The 15,632-nt window shown below is 43.2% G+C and overlaps 1 protein-coding gene across 2 annotated transcripts in view; it reads right to left on the reverse strand.

Annotated features, from left to right (window-relative positions):
- WSCD1 (WSC domain containing 1) overlaps nucleotides 1-15,632 on the reverse strand; it is a 56,318-nt gene that overhangs the window by 13,536 nt on the left and 27,150 nt on the right. The window contains exon 5 of one of the 2 annotated variants that reach the window (XM_032779459.2): nucleotides 7,160-7,281. The exons of the other annotated variant lie outside the window; for it this stretch is intronic. Coding sequence (XP_032635350.1) covers nucleotides 7,160-7,281 — 122 coding nt within the window. The remainder of the gene's footprint in view (nucleotides 1-7,159; nucleotides 7,282-15,632) is intronic. 2 annotated transcript variants of the gene reach the window in all.

Below are 15,632 nucleotides of genomic sequence, written 5' to 3' on the forward strand. Positions count from 1 at the left end.
TTAAAGACAGAGTCCCAATAAATGTTTGCATGAAGTGTGAGTGTATTTGCATGTGCATGTAGCAGGGAAGCTAAATGTCCATGACCAAGCATTTAATAGACATTCAAAGTGTTGTTCAAGCACACAGAGGGTTGAATTCCACTGAATCTATTTGAATGGCTTCCTGAGATGCCACTATCTGTACACTTTTAGCAAATGCCTTTTAAAAATCATCTTGATTCTCATCTATGGAAGTGCGTGACAAAACTGCTGAGTGGCTTATCTCTTGCACTTCCCCAGTGCTTAGCCTCTGATAAGGAGTCAAATATGATGTGTGCCCCATTTGTGCCCATGCTACCAACATTTGCTTACTGAGTGAGATATGAGATTGTCAAAAAGTATTTGCAGATTCAGTCCAAGGGCATAATGGTCCCATTTCTGTTTGCAAACAGAGCTGCAGCTTTTCAGCATAGGTAAAATCATAAATTTCCTCTCCTAGTTTGGTTTAGAATAAAATTTCATCGTTTTCTTAGCAAGATGGTACCTATGGAAAGCTTATAAAAGTCCAAGCAAAGCTGTCCTCTTTGCAGTCATTTCCACCAACACAAAGTGAGTGTGAAATGCTGACACTTTGATCTAGTGCGTAAGATACAGTGTGGTGGTGAACTAGACACAGTGTTTCAAACTAGTGCAAGATACGAAAAGCCCGGTTCTCCTCTTGCTTACATAAGCATCATGCTGGTCAGACTCTACTGACTTCAGAAGCTATTTCTTGTTGCACTTTCAATATCTGTATCTCAGTGCCTTTCCCAGAGTTCTCTACTGTCAGTGGAGCTTTGGCCTCAGCAAACAAGTGGTAGAACTTGGAATGAATCCTACATCCTGTGGCTAAATGTACCTGGTACCTCCACTAGATGTGTCTAGTGAATGGTCCAAATTCTACTAGTATACTGTGCGTAAATATGCATCAGAGAATTCATATCCAGCAAGGGGGGTGGGGGTGGGGAGCTGAAACCCTAGATCCTCAGGGAGAAATCTTTCTAAAGGCTTCCAAGCAAATGAGCTATCTGGAACAGTGCCAGAGGTTCACTGAGTAATGATCTCTCTTTATGCACATACTCAACTTGACCCAGATACAGCACCAACGTATAAGCCTCCATGCCTATTATTTGTGCTCCTAACAGAAACAGTCTGTGCTGTGTGAGCATGGGTGCCACCTTGGGTAAAAGGATGGACATGTGCCCCTCATCTTTTTATTATCATGGGGATATCCCCCAGTGCAGTGCACTCCTGGTAGCCCCAACATTTCTCTGTGGTTGCCTCACTATGTGTGAAGATGGGGTAACCAGTGCTTTCCCACTGGCTGGAATACAGATGCTCATGCATTCTAACACTGGTTTTGAAGTTAACCCAAATGCTCATTTTGAGTGTAGAATTTGACTCCCTGTGAAGATTCTTCCCAAGTAAACCACAAATGGGGTTTAACTCTCTCACCCCTACTTCATACTGTGGGCTGGCATGTCGGCTCCAATGAGGCCTGTAAACAAGTGGGAAAAACTGTCAAGCCAATCAATTATCACATTTCAGGAAATGCTTCCCCAACAACATTAAATGTAAGCTGCCTTGGTCAGCCAGAAAACATGGCTTGATCACCAATTCGGCACAGCGAGTGCATTTTTCACTAAAAATTCTTGCACATTTGCCAGCCCCAAAGAGAACCCAAGTTAATAAGCATTCCTTCCCCATTCCTTCAATGCTATTGACTTTAATATGTTGGCAATTTTTGAATCAAAGGAAGATCTCCTCTTCAACTGCTTGAACTGTTTTGTTTCATCAAGTATATTAAACTGTCAAATCTCTGTACATTTTCAAAATGATTGGAGAATTTCGAATAATAATGTTACTTTATTTACAACATTAAGGTTTCAGCAACATGATGTGATTCTGAAAATGCAGAGCAATTTTCAATCCTGGAAGGAATTTCTAAGAGCTTATTTCCATAAAAATTAATATATAAAATCTTCCTTTTTGGCTTCAACGTGCGTTGGGGAAGGGAAAAAACAGGGAGCTGGCTTCATCAGTGAACAATTTTCAGTAAATGTACTGCACTCGTTGAGAGCCCTACAACCGTTCTGGGAAACGCACTAGGAGTCTAAGCACGAGTGTGAAGCCCTGCAACTCTTTATGTTCGGCCCCCTGATTATTCAGATTTTGTGCATATTTTATGCAGAAAATGGAATGATTGCAAAATAATGTATTCAGCCATGACTTCCTTTTACTGTTTAATCAAGAACTACAATCCATCCCCATTCTGTCAATCTAACCTTCAATAGTGACACAGCCCCTGATCCAGCAAAGGATTTAAGCACATGCCTAAACTTAAGCATGTGAACAATCCCACTGAAGTTCAAAGGGACCAATTCTCTACTGCTTGACTCCAGTTCTCTGGAAGTGTAGATCTATTGAAGCCAGTGAGCCTAACCCACAGGCTTAAAGTTAGGCACGTGCTTAAGTACTGTTGCTGGATCCAGCCTTACTGTACCCACAATCCTACTGAAACAAATGGGACTTCTTTGGGCTCATGGAGTGAAATCCTGGCTCCATTGATATCACTGGGAGTTTTGCCATTGAATTTAGTGAAGCCAGGATTTCACCTGTGAAGAGTAAGTTACTACCTAATATGCCCCAAAATGGCAGAATCTAGCAGTTTATATTAAGTTCCTACTTGTGTAAACATTTGCAGGATCTGGGCCTGCAAGCCCTTACTGCTCATATGAGTAGTTTACTTGCACCAGAGTCCCATTAATATCCACACCCATGCCCTTAAACATTAGTTTTCTAATTAACACAGCTCTAATGATTTTTGTTTGCCTTCCTTACAGCATTTTCTTCACCACTTACATAAATGCATCCTAACCGTAGCCTCTAAAACTCTTTTTTATTATAAACCCATTCAATTAATGAATTACCAAGAGATCAAAAGCATATATAATTAGTTCGACTCTGATCACGGCTAAACCTTTGATGCAGCTTTCCTTGAGACAGGGGGACACAGTTGTGACTACCCAAAAAGCACAGAGAAGCACTAACATGTGCAAAGAAAGGCAGCGCCCGTCATCGAAAAAAGTTAATCCCTCGATGCTGCTGCTGATTTCAGGTTTGTTTGAAAATAAGCCTGTTCGTTTTGCAACCAAGTCAAACGTCATTTAGCAAATTTCTATCAACTGGCCTGTTCTAAGAGTAAAAAGGAAAATACCTTGAAATTAGCTGTCCCGAAATAAAAATCTCTGCTTATTTTACATTGCAAGGGCAGGGAACAATTCTTATACACTATACAAACATATAGCACAGTGGGGCCGTGATCCTGAATAGGTTCTCTAGGTGCTACTGGAATATAAATAAAACCTAATGGAGCTATGATGATTTACACAGATGAAAATCTGGCCCAGTTCCTATTATCTTACTGAGTTAACTTCACTGGGAATTGGAACTGGTCTTAACAGAAAACTTCCCATATTCTTCAGTGAGAGCTGGATCTGGTCCCTAAGAGCCTTATCTTAACTAAGTACTCATGAATTAGCTTTTCTGAAAACCAAGCCCTTTTAAGGTGTCCTAAAAACCGAAGCATCCAAAATCACCAGTCATTTGTGAAAATGTAGGCATCAGTGTTTGGGTGCTTGTTTATGATAACCTTTCTTCTCCAGGGTTTTCCATACAATCATCTGAGAAATTGACAAGCAATAATTACACCTCACAAGTGGATTAGTTAAACCCCATTAAACCCAGGTGGACATTTTTATTCCCAATTAAAGTGGTCTTCATTCAGTTTAGTTTAATTCACTTCTAAATTGAAATTAGGCCACTTTAATTCTGAATAAGAGTGTCCACACAGAGATTTAATGTGGTTTAACTAATTCATTTAAAATTCACACTTTTAAGTAGTTCAGATTGATTTCCCTGCATGTCCCTGTGTAAAAAAGGGCAAAGTTGGGAATAGAACCCAGGAGTCCTTCAGTTCAGTGCTTTGCTCTACCCCTTATTCCCACACACTCCCTATACTGGTATTACGTATGCATGTGCACGTACTATGGTAACTAATTAACACAGAACAATGCTTCAGTGGCATTTTCTCAAAACACATTGAACTGAGGAGGTGGTAGAAAGGATATGTTGACTGGAAAAAGACTTCCCACTCCCCATCAAGGGACAAAAGCTGCTAAAATTACTCTACCTAGTGATTATGAAGATTTTGTTTTTGGTACCTTAATAGTTTTAATCACTTTGTGTTACTAGAAGACAAATTAATTGAATGTTTGGTTTGCTCCATGTCGTCTGGCTTTAGGCTAAATCTGACCACAAAACAATTCTTCCTTTGCGCAAAGATACAACCCAACGTGGGGGGAGGAAAAGGACTGCCTCTCAATAGAAAATGCCTGGGCAAATGCCCCACTCCATTACAGCAGTTCATCTTTACTCAAATCAATGGAGTGTGTTATGCAGATGTAAACCCAGTCGATTGAGGATGTATGCCAAGGCCAAGACCCTAACAGGGTTCAAAAAAGAACTAGATAAATTCATGGGGGATAGGTCTATCAGTGGCTATTAGCCACGATGGGCAGGGATGGTGTCCCTAGCCTCTGTTTGCCAGGAGCTGGGAATGGGCGACAGGGGATCGATCACTTGATGATTCCCTGTTCTGTTCATTCCCTGTGGGGCACCTGGCACTGGCCACTGTTGGAAGACAGGATACTGGGCTAGATAGACCTTTGGTCTGACCTAGTAGGGCCACTCTTCAGGGGCGGCTCCAGGCCCCAGCATGCCAAGCATGTGCTTGGGGCGGCAAGCCACGGGGGGCGCTCTGCCGGTTCCTTGAGAGCGGCAGGCAGGCTGCCCTCGGCAGCTTGCCTGCAGAGGGTCTGCTGGTCCCGCAGCTTCAGCGGACCTCCTGCAGGTGTGCCTGCGGAGGGTGCCTGCGGGAGGTCCGCCAAAGCCACGAGACCAGCGGACCTTCCGCAGGTGCTGGCAGAGCACCCCCCGCGGCTTGCTGCCCTGTCCTTGGGGTGGCAAAATTCTTAGAGCCACCTCTGCCACTCTTACATTCTTATGACCTCTATGTCAGTCTACAGGCCAATAAATAAGTAGCATAACTTTATTAGCCACTGTGTGGTCATTTGCACCAATGCAAAGTGGGTGTAAGATGTTACTAAGTCAGAATTCTCCACTCATGGTTTATCTAAACACATAAGTGGAATCACTTTAACTATGCCATTATAGGGGCAGTACAACCCTCTTAGGGTATGTCTACATTGCAATCAGATGTGTGTTAGTATACGCACACCTGAGCTAGCTTTGATATAGGTACCTTTGGTAACACTAGGAGTGAAGCTGTGGCAGCACAGGTTAATCCCTCAAGTGCATACCCAGTCAGGATTCACAAAATTGTTTTATTTACTTGTTATTGTTGTTGTTATTTTTGTGTTATTTTCCATGAAGTCTGGACCTTGACTATACCTTGATCAAGAAATTTGGATATTGAAAAAAAAAATTGATTGCCCTGCATGGCTTCACTGCTATTGTAATGAGTTACCTAGATCAAAGCTAGCATGTCTACACATGCTGCATTCACACCTCCTGGTTGCAGTATGGACACAATTATATCAGTGTAAAAGTGCTTATAGCTTAGACTCATATGAAAAGGAGAATGAACTAGTGGTATAAGGAACCTTTGTGCTAGTATAACTGAATCCACATTTGAGGTTGTACCAATATAATTATTTCAGTAAAAATAAATGGCACCCCAACCAGTTATACTGGTACAAAACTGGGTGTAGATGAGGCCTCAATTAAAACAGTAGTAGAACTTAATTCTCATTTAAACTAAGGGTACGTCTACACTACTCGCCGGATTGGCAGTTGATGATCAGTCTATTGGGAGTCGATTTATCGCATCTAGTGTAGATGCGATAAAATCGATCCCCCATCGCTCTGCCGTCGACTCTGGAACTCCACCGCGGCGAGAAGCGGAAGTGGAGTCGATGGGGGAGCAGCAGCAGTCAACTCACCGCCGTCCTCATGGCCAGGTAAATTGACCTAAGATACGCCGACTTCAGCTGCACTAGTCACATAGGTGAAGCTGCATATCTTAAGTCAAACCCTCCCCCCCAAGTGTTACACCACTGTGGCAGTACAAAGTGGCCTTCCATTGGGAATAAACATAATCTACACCCACTTTAAAGCCCCAAGTTTAAATGAGAATCAGACTCTTTGTAGTCACCTTGGACAGCTGTCAAAATGATCACACAAGATGCAAGAGTGGAGAATCATTCCCAGCATCAAAGTGGAACTTAAACTCCACCCATTCAGGTAAACTGGAAGTAACACCATTGTAGTTAATGGAGGTATCTCTGGGTAAAGCTGGCGTGAAATGGGAATAAAGTCAAAGCAATGATGATCAGATTGTCGTTGAAATTATTTTGGACACTTTGGACCCACTCCCTTACACCTGTGCACAGTTGGTATAAAATGCTACCAGATAATATTTCTTCCCCACTCATAATACTTGTTGTTGTTGTTTGTTTTTTAAAGGTGTGTAGACACGGAGGCCAAAATCGTCAGCTGGTATAAATTTACAGCAGTGAAGGATCTGGCCCCCAGGCTTGATACTGATTGCCCATACACGACTGTTATACTGCTGTAATTCCAGTGAGTTCAGCAATGTGACTGGTGATTGACAGTAGTATAACTGAGATCAGAAGCAGGCCCACAAGGTACAAAGCAGTGCAGCGGGAGGTACAACTGGGCATAATTCTTCCATTCAGTATGCACAATCAACACACAAGGTACTGAACTTGAATCTCTTAAGGGAAGAATCTGTCCTATTTAGCATTCATTTCAGGTCTGTACTTGTTAGTCAATATTGTATGTCACATTACTTTCTGCTGGCCCGCTGGATGATCACTTAGGATTGGTTTCTCTGTACATCATCTGTAGTGGCAGAATTCTGATTTCTCCTCCCCCACGTAACTAATTAGACTGGGTATGCCACTGTGAGCTTCCTTTGAAGAAATCTGTTCTTTGGAAACTAATTTTTGAATCCACAGCTCCAAAGACACTAAGCTTCTCTATTTACTTCATAAATTAACACATACAGAGAAAAAAGTGAAATGAGAACTGTTCTTACTTTCTTGGAGCAAAATTCAGAGCACATCTCCACCGTCAAATTGGACTGTATCAAAGAGGCTGGAAAGGTGACTGTTAAATTTTCTGGAGCTCTAAAACATCCTCGATAGATAACATTCCTCCCTGTGGGGATATGAAATAGGTTTCTCTTGAGAAAACAGTATCCATAGTAGCCTGTCACTATAACAAAGGACAATATTCATTTTGAATCTTTAAAAAAAATTCTCCATATACATGTATTTTCAGAATACTTTAGAAATAAGTGAAATAGAGAGAGACACTAGGAAAATGTATTGCAAGTCCTGCTATACTGAAAGGAACACACCCCTTTAGCGCTGTACTAACTATTGAAAGTAGAGCTGCAGAGAAGAATTTAAATTAAATTCCGCTGGTGGAGGGCATTGCTATTGTTTGCAAGCCCCAGTTTTCTTTTGAAGATATTTTTCCCCTGAAAGGCTTAAAAGCCCTGATAAAAATCTACAGAACTTCCCATGATCTGCACCAGAAAAGAAACGGAATTTAAATGAGTTCAGAAGCCCCTTCAGGGACCCACCTTTCTGCACATTTGTTCAGTTACGAAGACGTCCCCCCCCCTTCCCATTCACGTGCATTCTTTTCAGATCAGAGGAGCTCACTGCAGCCTTCAAAATCTAAACTCAGCTTTTACAAGTCATTCAGGGAGACTGCATGCTCTTTGCTGAAATCCTGAGGGCCAGATTCTGATCTCCATTGCACCAGTGTAAATGCTCAGTAACTAGAGAGGTCAGTAAAGTTACTCCAGATTTACAGATGAATAACTGAGATCTGAGTCTTGCTAGTACTTAGAGTGTAGTGTTCTGTCCCACTTACCATACAAGGACAAATGTCCCTTTGCAAAGTTGTCCTGGAAATATACTAGCCTAGTCATGCAATTGGCTTTCCTACTCTTTGAGAAGGTGAATGATGATGCTACAGAAGGTCATGATATTTTATGAACCCAGTCACAAAGCAACAGTACCTGCTTTTACATCACTTTTAACCCTAGATCTCAAAGCACTTTACACAGGAGGCAAATATCATTCTTCCCATTTTACTGATGGGAAAACTGAGGCACAGGGAAATGAAACAACTTGCTCAAGCTCGAGTAACAGACCTGGGAATAAAATGCGGGTCTGCTGAGTCCTAGTCTAGTGCTCTATCAACTAGACAATAGTGCGTCTACCAAAAACACATGGTAAATGGGCAAATATAGTTAATATTGGATGGAACTAATAGGAGATGTAGTTTGGGGCCTTGACAAAATTACATGCATCTGACTGTCTGGCAACATGGCCTAGATTTCAATTTCAGTTACGCCAGTGTGAATTCAGAGTAAATCCACAGATTTCCATGGAGTTGCTCCTCAGTGACAAAGGAGTATATGCAACTAGTATTGGGACCCTAAAATTTTACCTTTCTCAGTGGGAGGAAGAAATCAGAGATGCAATCACTCAGATGCAATTTTTAAGGTGATCTGTTTGTTTCTCAGTAGGGATCTGCAGAGGCCACACTGCCGGTATCATCTCACTCTCACAAAATTTTTGTTCATAAAATCATAGATTTTTAAGGCCAGAAGGGATCATTCAACCATCTAATCTGACCTCCTGTATCGCGCAGGCCAATGAATTTCACTCAGTTACCCTGTATTGAGCCCAATAACTTGTCTGACTAAAGCATCTCTTCCATAAGCATTCGGTCTTGATTTGAATCTATCACATCAGGGGATAATCACTCAAACTGTTTAAAGTGTGTTCCTTATTTCCAATGTGAATTTGTCTGGCTTTAACTTCCAGCCTTTTGTTCTTGATATGTCTTTCTCCATTAGATTAAACAGCCCTTTAGTACCCAGTATTATCTCACCAGGAGCTTATTTCTCCGTGGTAGCTTTATACCATAATCACCTCTTGATCTTATTTTTGATAAGTTAAACTGTTGTGTTGGCATCTCAACAGCTTAATGATCCGCATATGGTGATCACCATTTAAAAGAATCATGTACCACTCAGCCACCTCCCTATTTTAAATATGAGAAAACATTATGCTAGCCCAGATACCACTCTACAGTATCTGGTGTCAAATGCTGACCTTGCAATGGTAACCACTCCATTTGCAGAACTGAATGATTATTTTTTTAATGCTGAGACTTTCAAAGTGACCTGCAGGATTTGGATGCCTAACTACTGTTAGGCCTGGTCTATACTGGGGGTGGGGGGGTCTGATCTAAGATACGCAAATTCAGCTATGAGAATAGCGTAGCTGAAGTCGACATATCTTAGATCGACTTAGAATCACTTACTTTGCGTCCTCACGGCATGGGATCGATGGCCACCGCTCCCCCGTCAATTTTGCTTCCACCTCTCATCGAGCTGGAGTTCAGCAGTCGATGGGAGAGCGATCGGGGATCGATTTATCGTGTGTAGTCTTGATGCAATAAAACGATCTCCGATAGATCAATCGCTACCTGCTGATCTGGCGGTTAGTGTAGACGTACCCTTATTAGAAATGAATGGGAAAATGGCATGTTCAGATGATACTGGCCATCTATGAAATTCCCAGGAAAGGATCTTTTTGTTTCTTTGTTTTTATTTCAGGACAGAAAAAAATATGCTCAGTGTGCCAAAAAAAAAGTGGAGTCCAAGGTATAGTCAACAGGAATAAGAAAACAAGGGAAAAAAAAAGTCAGGAGCAGGATACACACTAACGTGATAAGATTACAGAAGGCAAAGGGTCTTTCATAGGCTTTCAGAAAATGGTAGAGCACTAAGTGACGTGAGCAAGATCTGTCGTGTGGTTCATTCTCTCTCTCGTCCTCGCCCCAGGAGAACTGCACGTGCAGTGGAGCTTTAGTGTTTATTTTTAAATGTCCACACTCAGGACCGGCTCTAGACATTTCGCAGCCCCAAGCACGGCGGCATACCGCGGGGGGCGCTCTGCCGGTCGCCGGTCCCGCAGCTCTGGTGGACCTCCCGTAGGCATGCCTGCGGAGGGTCCACTGGTCCCGCGGCTCCACTGAAGCTGCGGGACCAGTGGACCCTCCACAGGCAAGCCGCCGAAGGTGGTCTGCCTGCTGCCCTCCCGGCGATCGGCAGAGCGCCCCCAGCGGCATGCCGCCCCAAGCACGTGCTTGGCGTGGTGGGCCTGGAGCCGCCCCGTCCACACTTCTGTGTTTATACACAAGAAGTTGGGTTGAAGAAATACACTCTGCACTTGGGGTGGGAAGTGTGGAGATTTGTGATGGTCCTCCATTTCTGTGGGAGTTCGTTCCATGGCCTTGAATCAGCCCCTGAGACAGTCTGACTCCTGCACAGATGAGTGTACCTTATGGTAGATTTTGATCTCACACACATTTGTGCAGGGTCTAATATTAGAGTTCAGTGACGCTACTGCTGATCTACACCAGCAAGAGAAGAGCTTCAGGTCCAGCATTTATGTGTGTGAGTGTCTTTCATTCCCCAACAGCAACATGTGTTCTTTTTGCTATATTTAAAGACAAATCAAATCCATATCCCTTGCTAGATCTCTCTATACATACACATGCATCTTCCCCCATCCAGGCCAGGTCTTCACTTCAGTTTCATAAGCACCCCATTTGTCCCAAGACAAAAGTGAATATTTTCCAAGCAATTCATAATGAACTGGGCCATGTAACCCTGCCCCACAGCTTTGACAATTTACAGTTGTGCTATCTGAGAGGGGTTGGGACTAATGTTTCCTAGAAGTAATTTATTTTATTCCAGTAAGGAAGCTGCATCTGTGTGCCATGGCTTTTGATGTGCGCTGCTTGGTTAGATAGGGTACCAGTGCTCAGTGGATGACGATCTTATCATGTGATCTGAACATACCATCACTGTCAGATTGCCAGCTTTCAGTCCTGTATAGCATGGCACTGCTGAGAATCATACATAGATAAATGTGGGGCGAAAGGGAATGGCGGTGGGGGTAGGAGGGAGATGGCAAAGATTTAGGGAGAACATCAGAGAAAAAAAGACCAAGATAAGAGAACGACAGAGGTATAAGACAGGAACTGCTGGAATTCCATAATTTCCCTCCCCCAGGCCCCCAAAAAAGGTCCAATTCAAAGTACTAGCTCAAGATGAACTATTTCTCCATCTACTGCAGCAGTATAATTCTTTACTAGGTATATTAGAAGAGCATGCAGAGGCCTCATTGTGCTAAGAATTGTACAAATGAGAGGACATGGTGGTTGCCCCAGAGCTGTCCCCCTGTGAGAGCATGCCAACCTGCATCACACCAGCTGATTATAAAGAACTGCCATTCTATGTGCCTGTATGTTATAAGGTTAGAACTGGGCAAACGTATTAAGGGGCTTACTAGCTTAGATAAGGACAATCGGAATGTTCGCGTTGATCTGAAACTTATCTGATTTGTGCCACACATTTTGATGTGTCTCTTCTCACTCTTCCCTTTTCTTCCTTCCTATCCTCCTACTCCTTTCCACCACCTGAAACAACCAGAAGCTGCCCCGTCCCCATCCCATCCTTCTCTTCCATGCCCCACCACCAATCCTCTCCTCTATCTCCAGTAGGTCCCTTTGATATTCTATCTCTTTTTGCATGGCCCCAAACAGAACCCCTAACCAAGAACACTTCCCCAGTCCTGCACTAACTTCCATCCCCCAACAAGTCCCCAACCTTTGGTGACATCATAGCTGGAAGGTGTGGCAGTGAAGGGGAATAAGGCTGTCAAAACTGCAACTCTCTCACTTGGCTTCTCTCTCCTCTCTGCTCAAATCTGTTCGGGGCCAGATCTTCAGCTGGTGAATAGCAACCAAGATCTGCTGAGATCTGGCTCCAAATGTTTCCTTGAATCAGAGGTGTAATATATTATGGACCTGATCCTTAGCTGTTCTATATGATTCATGCTGGCTGAGGTATAAATTCCTTCCACTCAAGTACCCCCGTCTGGGAAGGCGTGACTCCGGTTGTTAATTGCCTTGCGAATGCTGAAAGGGGAGATTGGGCTGTTCTGTGAAATTGCAGCTCTGCTTCAGACCCCAAAATAGAGGTTACTTGTGCATACAACCTGACTTGCACAGTACATTTCCCTATAAATAGTAGTGCTGTCAGACCTTACCACGGTATATGTAGGATAAAACCTGCAGGCATTAATAGAGAAGGCCTGAATTAGGACATTTGATCATTTTTGTTGGAAAGACTTTGGCCTTGATTCTGGATTGTGGTACGACCACCTTCCACTACATCATTGATGGATTATAGGTCTAAGACCAATAAAGCCAACCATAGGAGGATCACTTCAGGGCAAGAGATCTTCTGGTGGCATAGAATTTGTGGTGTGGACCCTGCCCTGCCTTTGCCCTCCCTATCCTTTCTTTCTTATCATTTAACCAGTTACGGATCCACGAGAGTACCTTCCCTCTTCTCACGACAGCTTACTTTGTATAAGAGTCTTTGGTGAGAGTCTTGTCAAAGGCTTTATTAAAGTCCAAGTACACTATCTCACCCAGACTGCCCTTACCCACATGTCTGACACCCTCAAAATATTCCAAAAGATTGTTGAGGCATGATTTCCCTTTACAAAAGCATCTGATAATTCTGTTCTTTACTATAATTTGAACCAATTTGCCTGGTACTGAATTTAGGCTTAGCGGCCTGTAATTGCCAGGATCACCTCTGGAGCCTTTTTAAAAAATCGGTGTCGTGTGTTCTTATGTTCTTACGAGAACTAACAGCAAGGGAGAGTATCTGGAGATATGCGTCAAAAGAATACATCTCAAAGGTACACAGTACAATAATAAGAAGGAGAAAGAACCCTTTTGTTATTCATTACTGAGGGAACAGAAAGGTTAATGCTCACTGCACTGCATGAATGGTGGGTACCCAACCCTGTGGGGTTGACATTGAAACTTATCTGAGTCAAGGATTGTAGCCTGTTGAGTTAAGTTTTAGCCATGAGGAAATGTGACTGTACTTTTGTTTTATTTGTAGCCATTTTCTGTTTCTGTTATCACTTAAATCTGTTACTAAACATATTCTTATTTTATGATCAATTCATCTCAGTGCTGTTACATTCAAGTGAGATGTGCCTCCTTAGCTGAGCCAGCAAGCTGGTGTATATATTCTGTCTCTTTGGAGGCAGTGGATTTGATCATTTCTGTGAGTAACCAGTGACGGGTTGGATGCTGCAGGGAGATACTTCTGGAGTGTTTGGGAGCTGAAGCACACCAAGGGTTAACCTACAAGCCAAAGTTAGGACTGGTGGAGTCCTAAGGAGTTTGCTTGGCCGAGTAGGGGCTGGTAGGGGCTGCCACACAATCTAGCACCAGCTCCGTCTTATGCTCAGGCAGAGGGGTAACAGGATGACTTACGTTTCTGGACATCCCAAAAAACATCTCAGCAACCCCCACTCTGAGCTGTGCGGTCCTCTGTCATAGTTCTTTGTTCCTCTAACCAGTTGTACCCTTAAAGATGAACTGTTACTTTAACAGAGGATATAGCACCAGCTACATTGCAGAAAGACCTTGTCCTATCAAAAAACGTGCAAACAAAATAACAAGCTGGGGGGAGAAAGAACTCTCAGACTGTTAAAAACAACACAGCACCCCGCAAAAAAGAAAACCACATAGAAGATTCCCAGCAGCCCATGATGCTCTTGAAAGACTAATTGCTTCCTACAGTAATATTTGATTCATGAAAGAAAAGTTTTATGAACCTATGGCAAATCCTATCAAATCTGATCTGGACCAGAGGTCCAGCAGCCTGCACCTACATTCTCAAGGGACCGGAGAGCAGCAGGCTCTGTACACAGCCAACAGATAATAATTTAAGCATATTGCATTGTTCTTAGTCTTCCTGACACTTTGCAAGGGAGAAATCTATAAATAGAATACCCCTATGTAAATGATGGGCTCTGTTGTGTTTAACTGTAGCTGCAGAGTGGTAACATGGCCAAGGTACATTGCTCCAGCCGGGGCTATTGTTTACCACTTGTTCTGTGTGTGTCTTATGCATCTCCCACTGTGCCCGATCTACAGAGGATGTGAGTCTGTTACAGCTCTCAGCTCGAGGAATAGAGCTTTAAAGCTGTAGAGACTGCTGGTTTTTGCTCTGGAGGGCCCTGATTCAGTCAAGATGGCAGTTGTTGCACTACCTGATTCCAGGAGGCCTTGCAAAGGAGCACAAGGGATGGGTGGAAGCCTCTTCAAGCCTACCCACCCCCAGCCTGATATGTACTCTGTTTTTATATACGACTCATGCAAAAGGCATTCACATTCCTCTATTGTTCTGAAGGCCTTGCCCCAAACACGAGTGGGAAGAAGAGTGGTGATCCCAAACCACAGAGAGCCTCACTTGTTTGTGCTCATTCTTTTGACTGGTTAATGAATTCTGAGACCCAGCTTGTAACTTAGAGTCATAGAGTTTAAGGGCAGAAGGGACCACTAGATCATGATCTCCGGCGTATTGCAGGCCACCAGCACCACCCCTCACACTAATCCCAGCAATTAAAATGAGATCAGAACATTACAGCCAGCAGAAGACTAAACTTTTAGGTACCACAGGCAGAGAATAGGAGGGACTGAGCTGCATCAGTATTTGACAGGGAAATGATTAGGTGAGATACATCCGGAAACTCCTAGCAAGTGACCGATACCCCTACGGCAGAGGAAGGCAAACTTCCCCCAAGATCACTGCCAATATGACCTGGGGGAAAATTCTTTCATGACCCCTCAGATTCCTTCCTGATCCCCTTGCACACCTTGAGTAATACCTTACTCTTTGAACAGTCCCACTGAAGTCAGCAAGACTATTGGGCAAGTAAGATACTAATCAAGGTAAATAAGGACAGCAGAATATAGCACTGGAAGCTTCTGTAGAATGAAGGGATCTATTGAAATGGCGATCAGTTAGACCCTGAGCTTGTGAGCAAGAACCATCTGGGAGAGACTTCTCAGGGCTGCTTCAGAGCTCTGGCCCATGCCTTTCAGCATCCCAGCTTAAGTCTACAGTCTGTTCTCTGAGCACCCAGAGCATCATGCCACTACCTCCATTTTCACGAAACATTCTCACAAAGACAGGAGCCATGATCACTTCATGGATTGCAGCTACACTGCAGGACAGAGAGACTACTTTCCAAATGGCACAGAGAGGCCAGGATGTGGCTCTAACTTCACAGATAGGAATTGCTCCAGCATAAGGGGCATATGATATTATCATACTATATAATATTCATCTAAATGCAGAGGGCCAGCTGATGGCCTATGTCTCCCTTAAATCACACTAGCCTTATTCTGAGGCCTTAAGGGATACATAGACTTCTGCAAATAAGTGAATTTCACTGGCACTGGCTACTTATTAATGCTGATAATATCCCACTGAAGTGATCCCCAGCTGGCCAACAGAAAGAAAAGTCAACATTGAAAAGAAGTGGATTCTAGTAATCTAGTATTTCTCTTGATAATGATTAACTTCCACCCAGTGG

The sequence above is a fragment of the Chelonoidis abingdonii genome, chromosome 20 (assembly GCF_003597395.2).
Source record: "Chelonoidis abingdonii isolate Lonesome George chromosome 20, CheloAbing_2.0, whole genome shotgun sequence".
NCBI lineage: Eukaryota > Metazoa > Chordata > Testudines > Testudinidae > Chelonoidis > Chelonoidis abingdonii.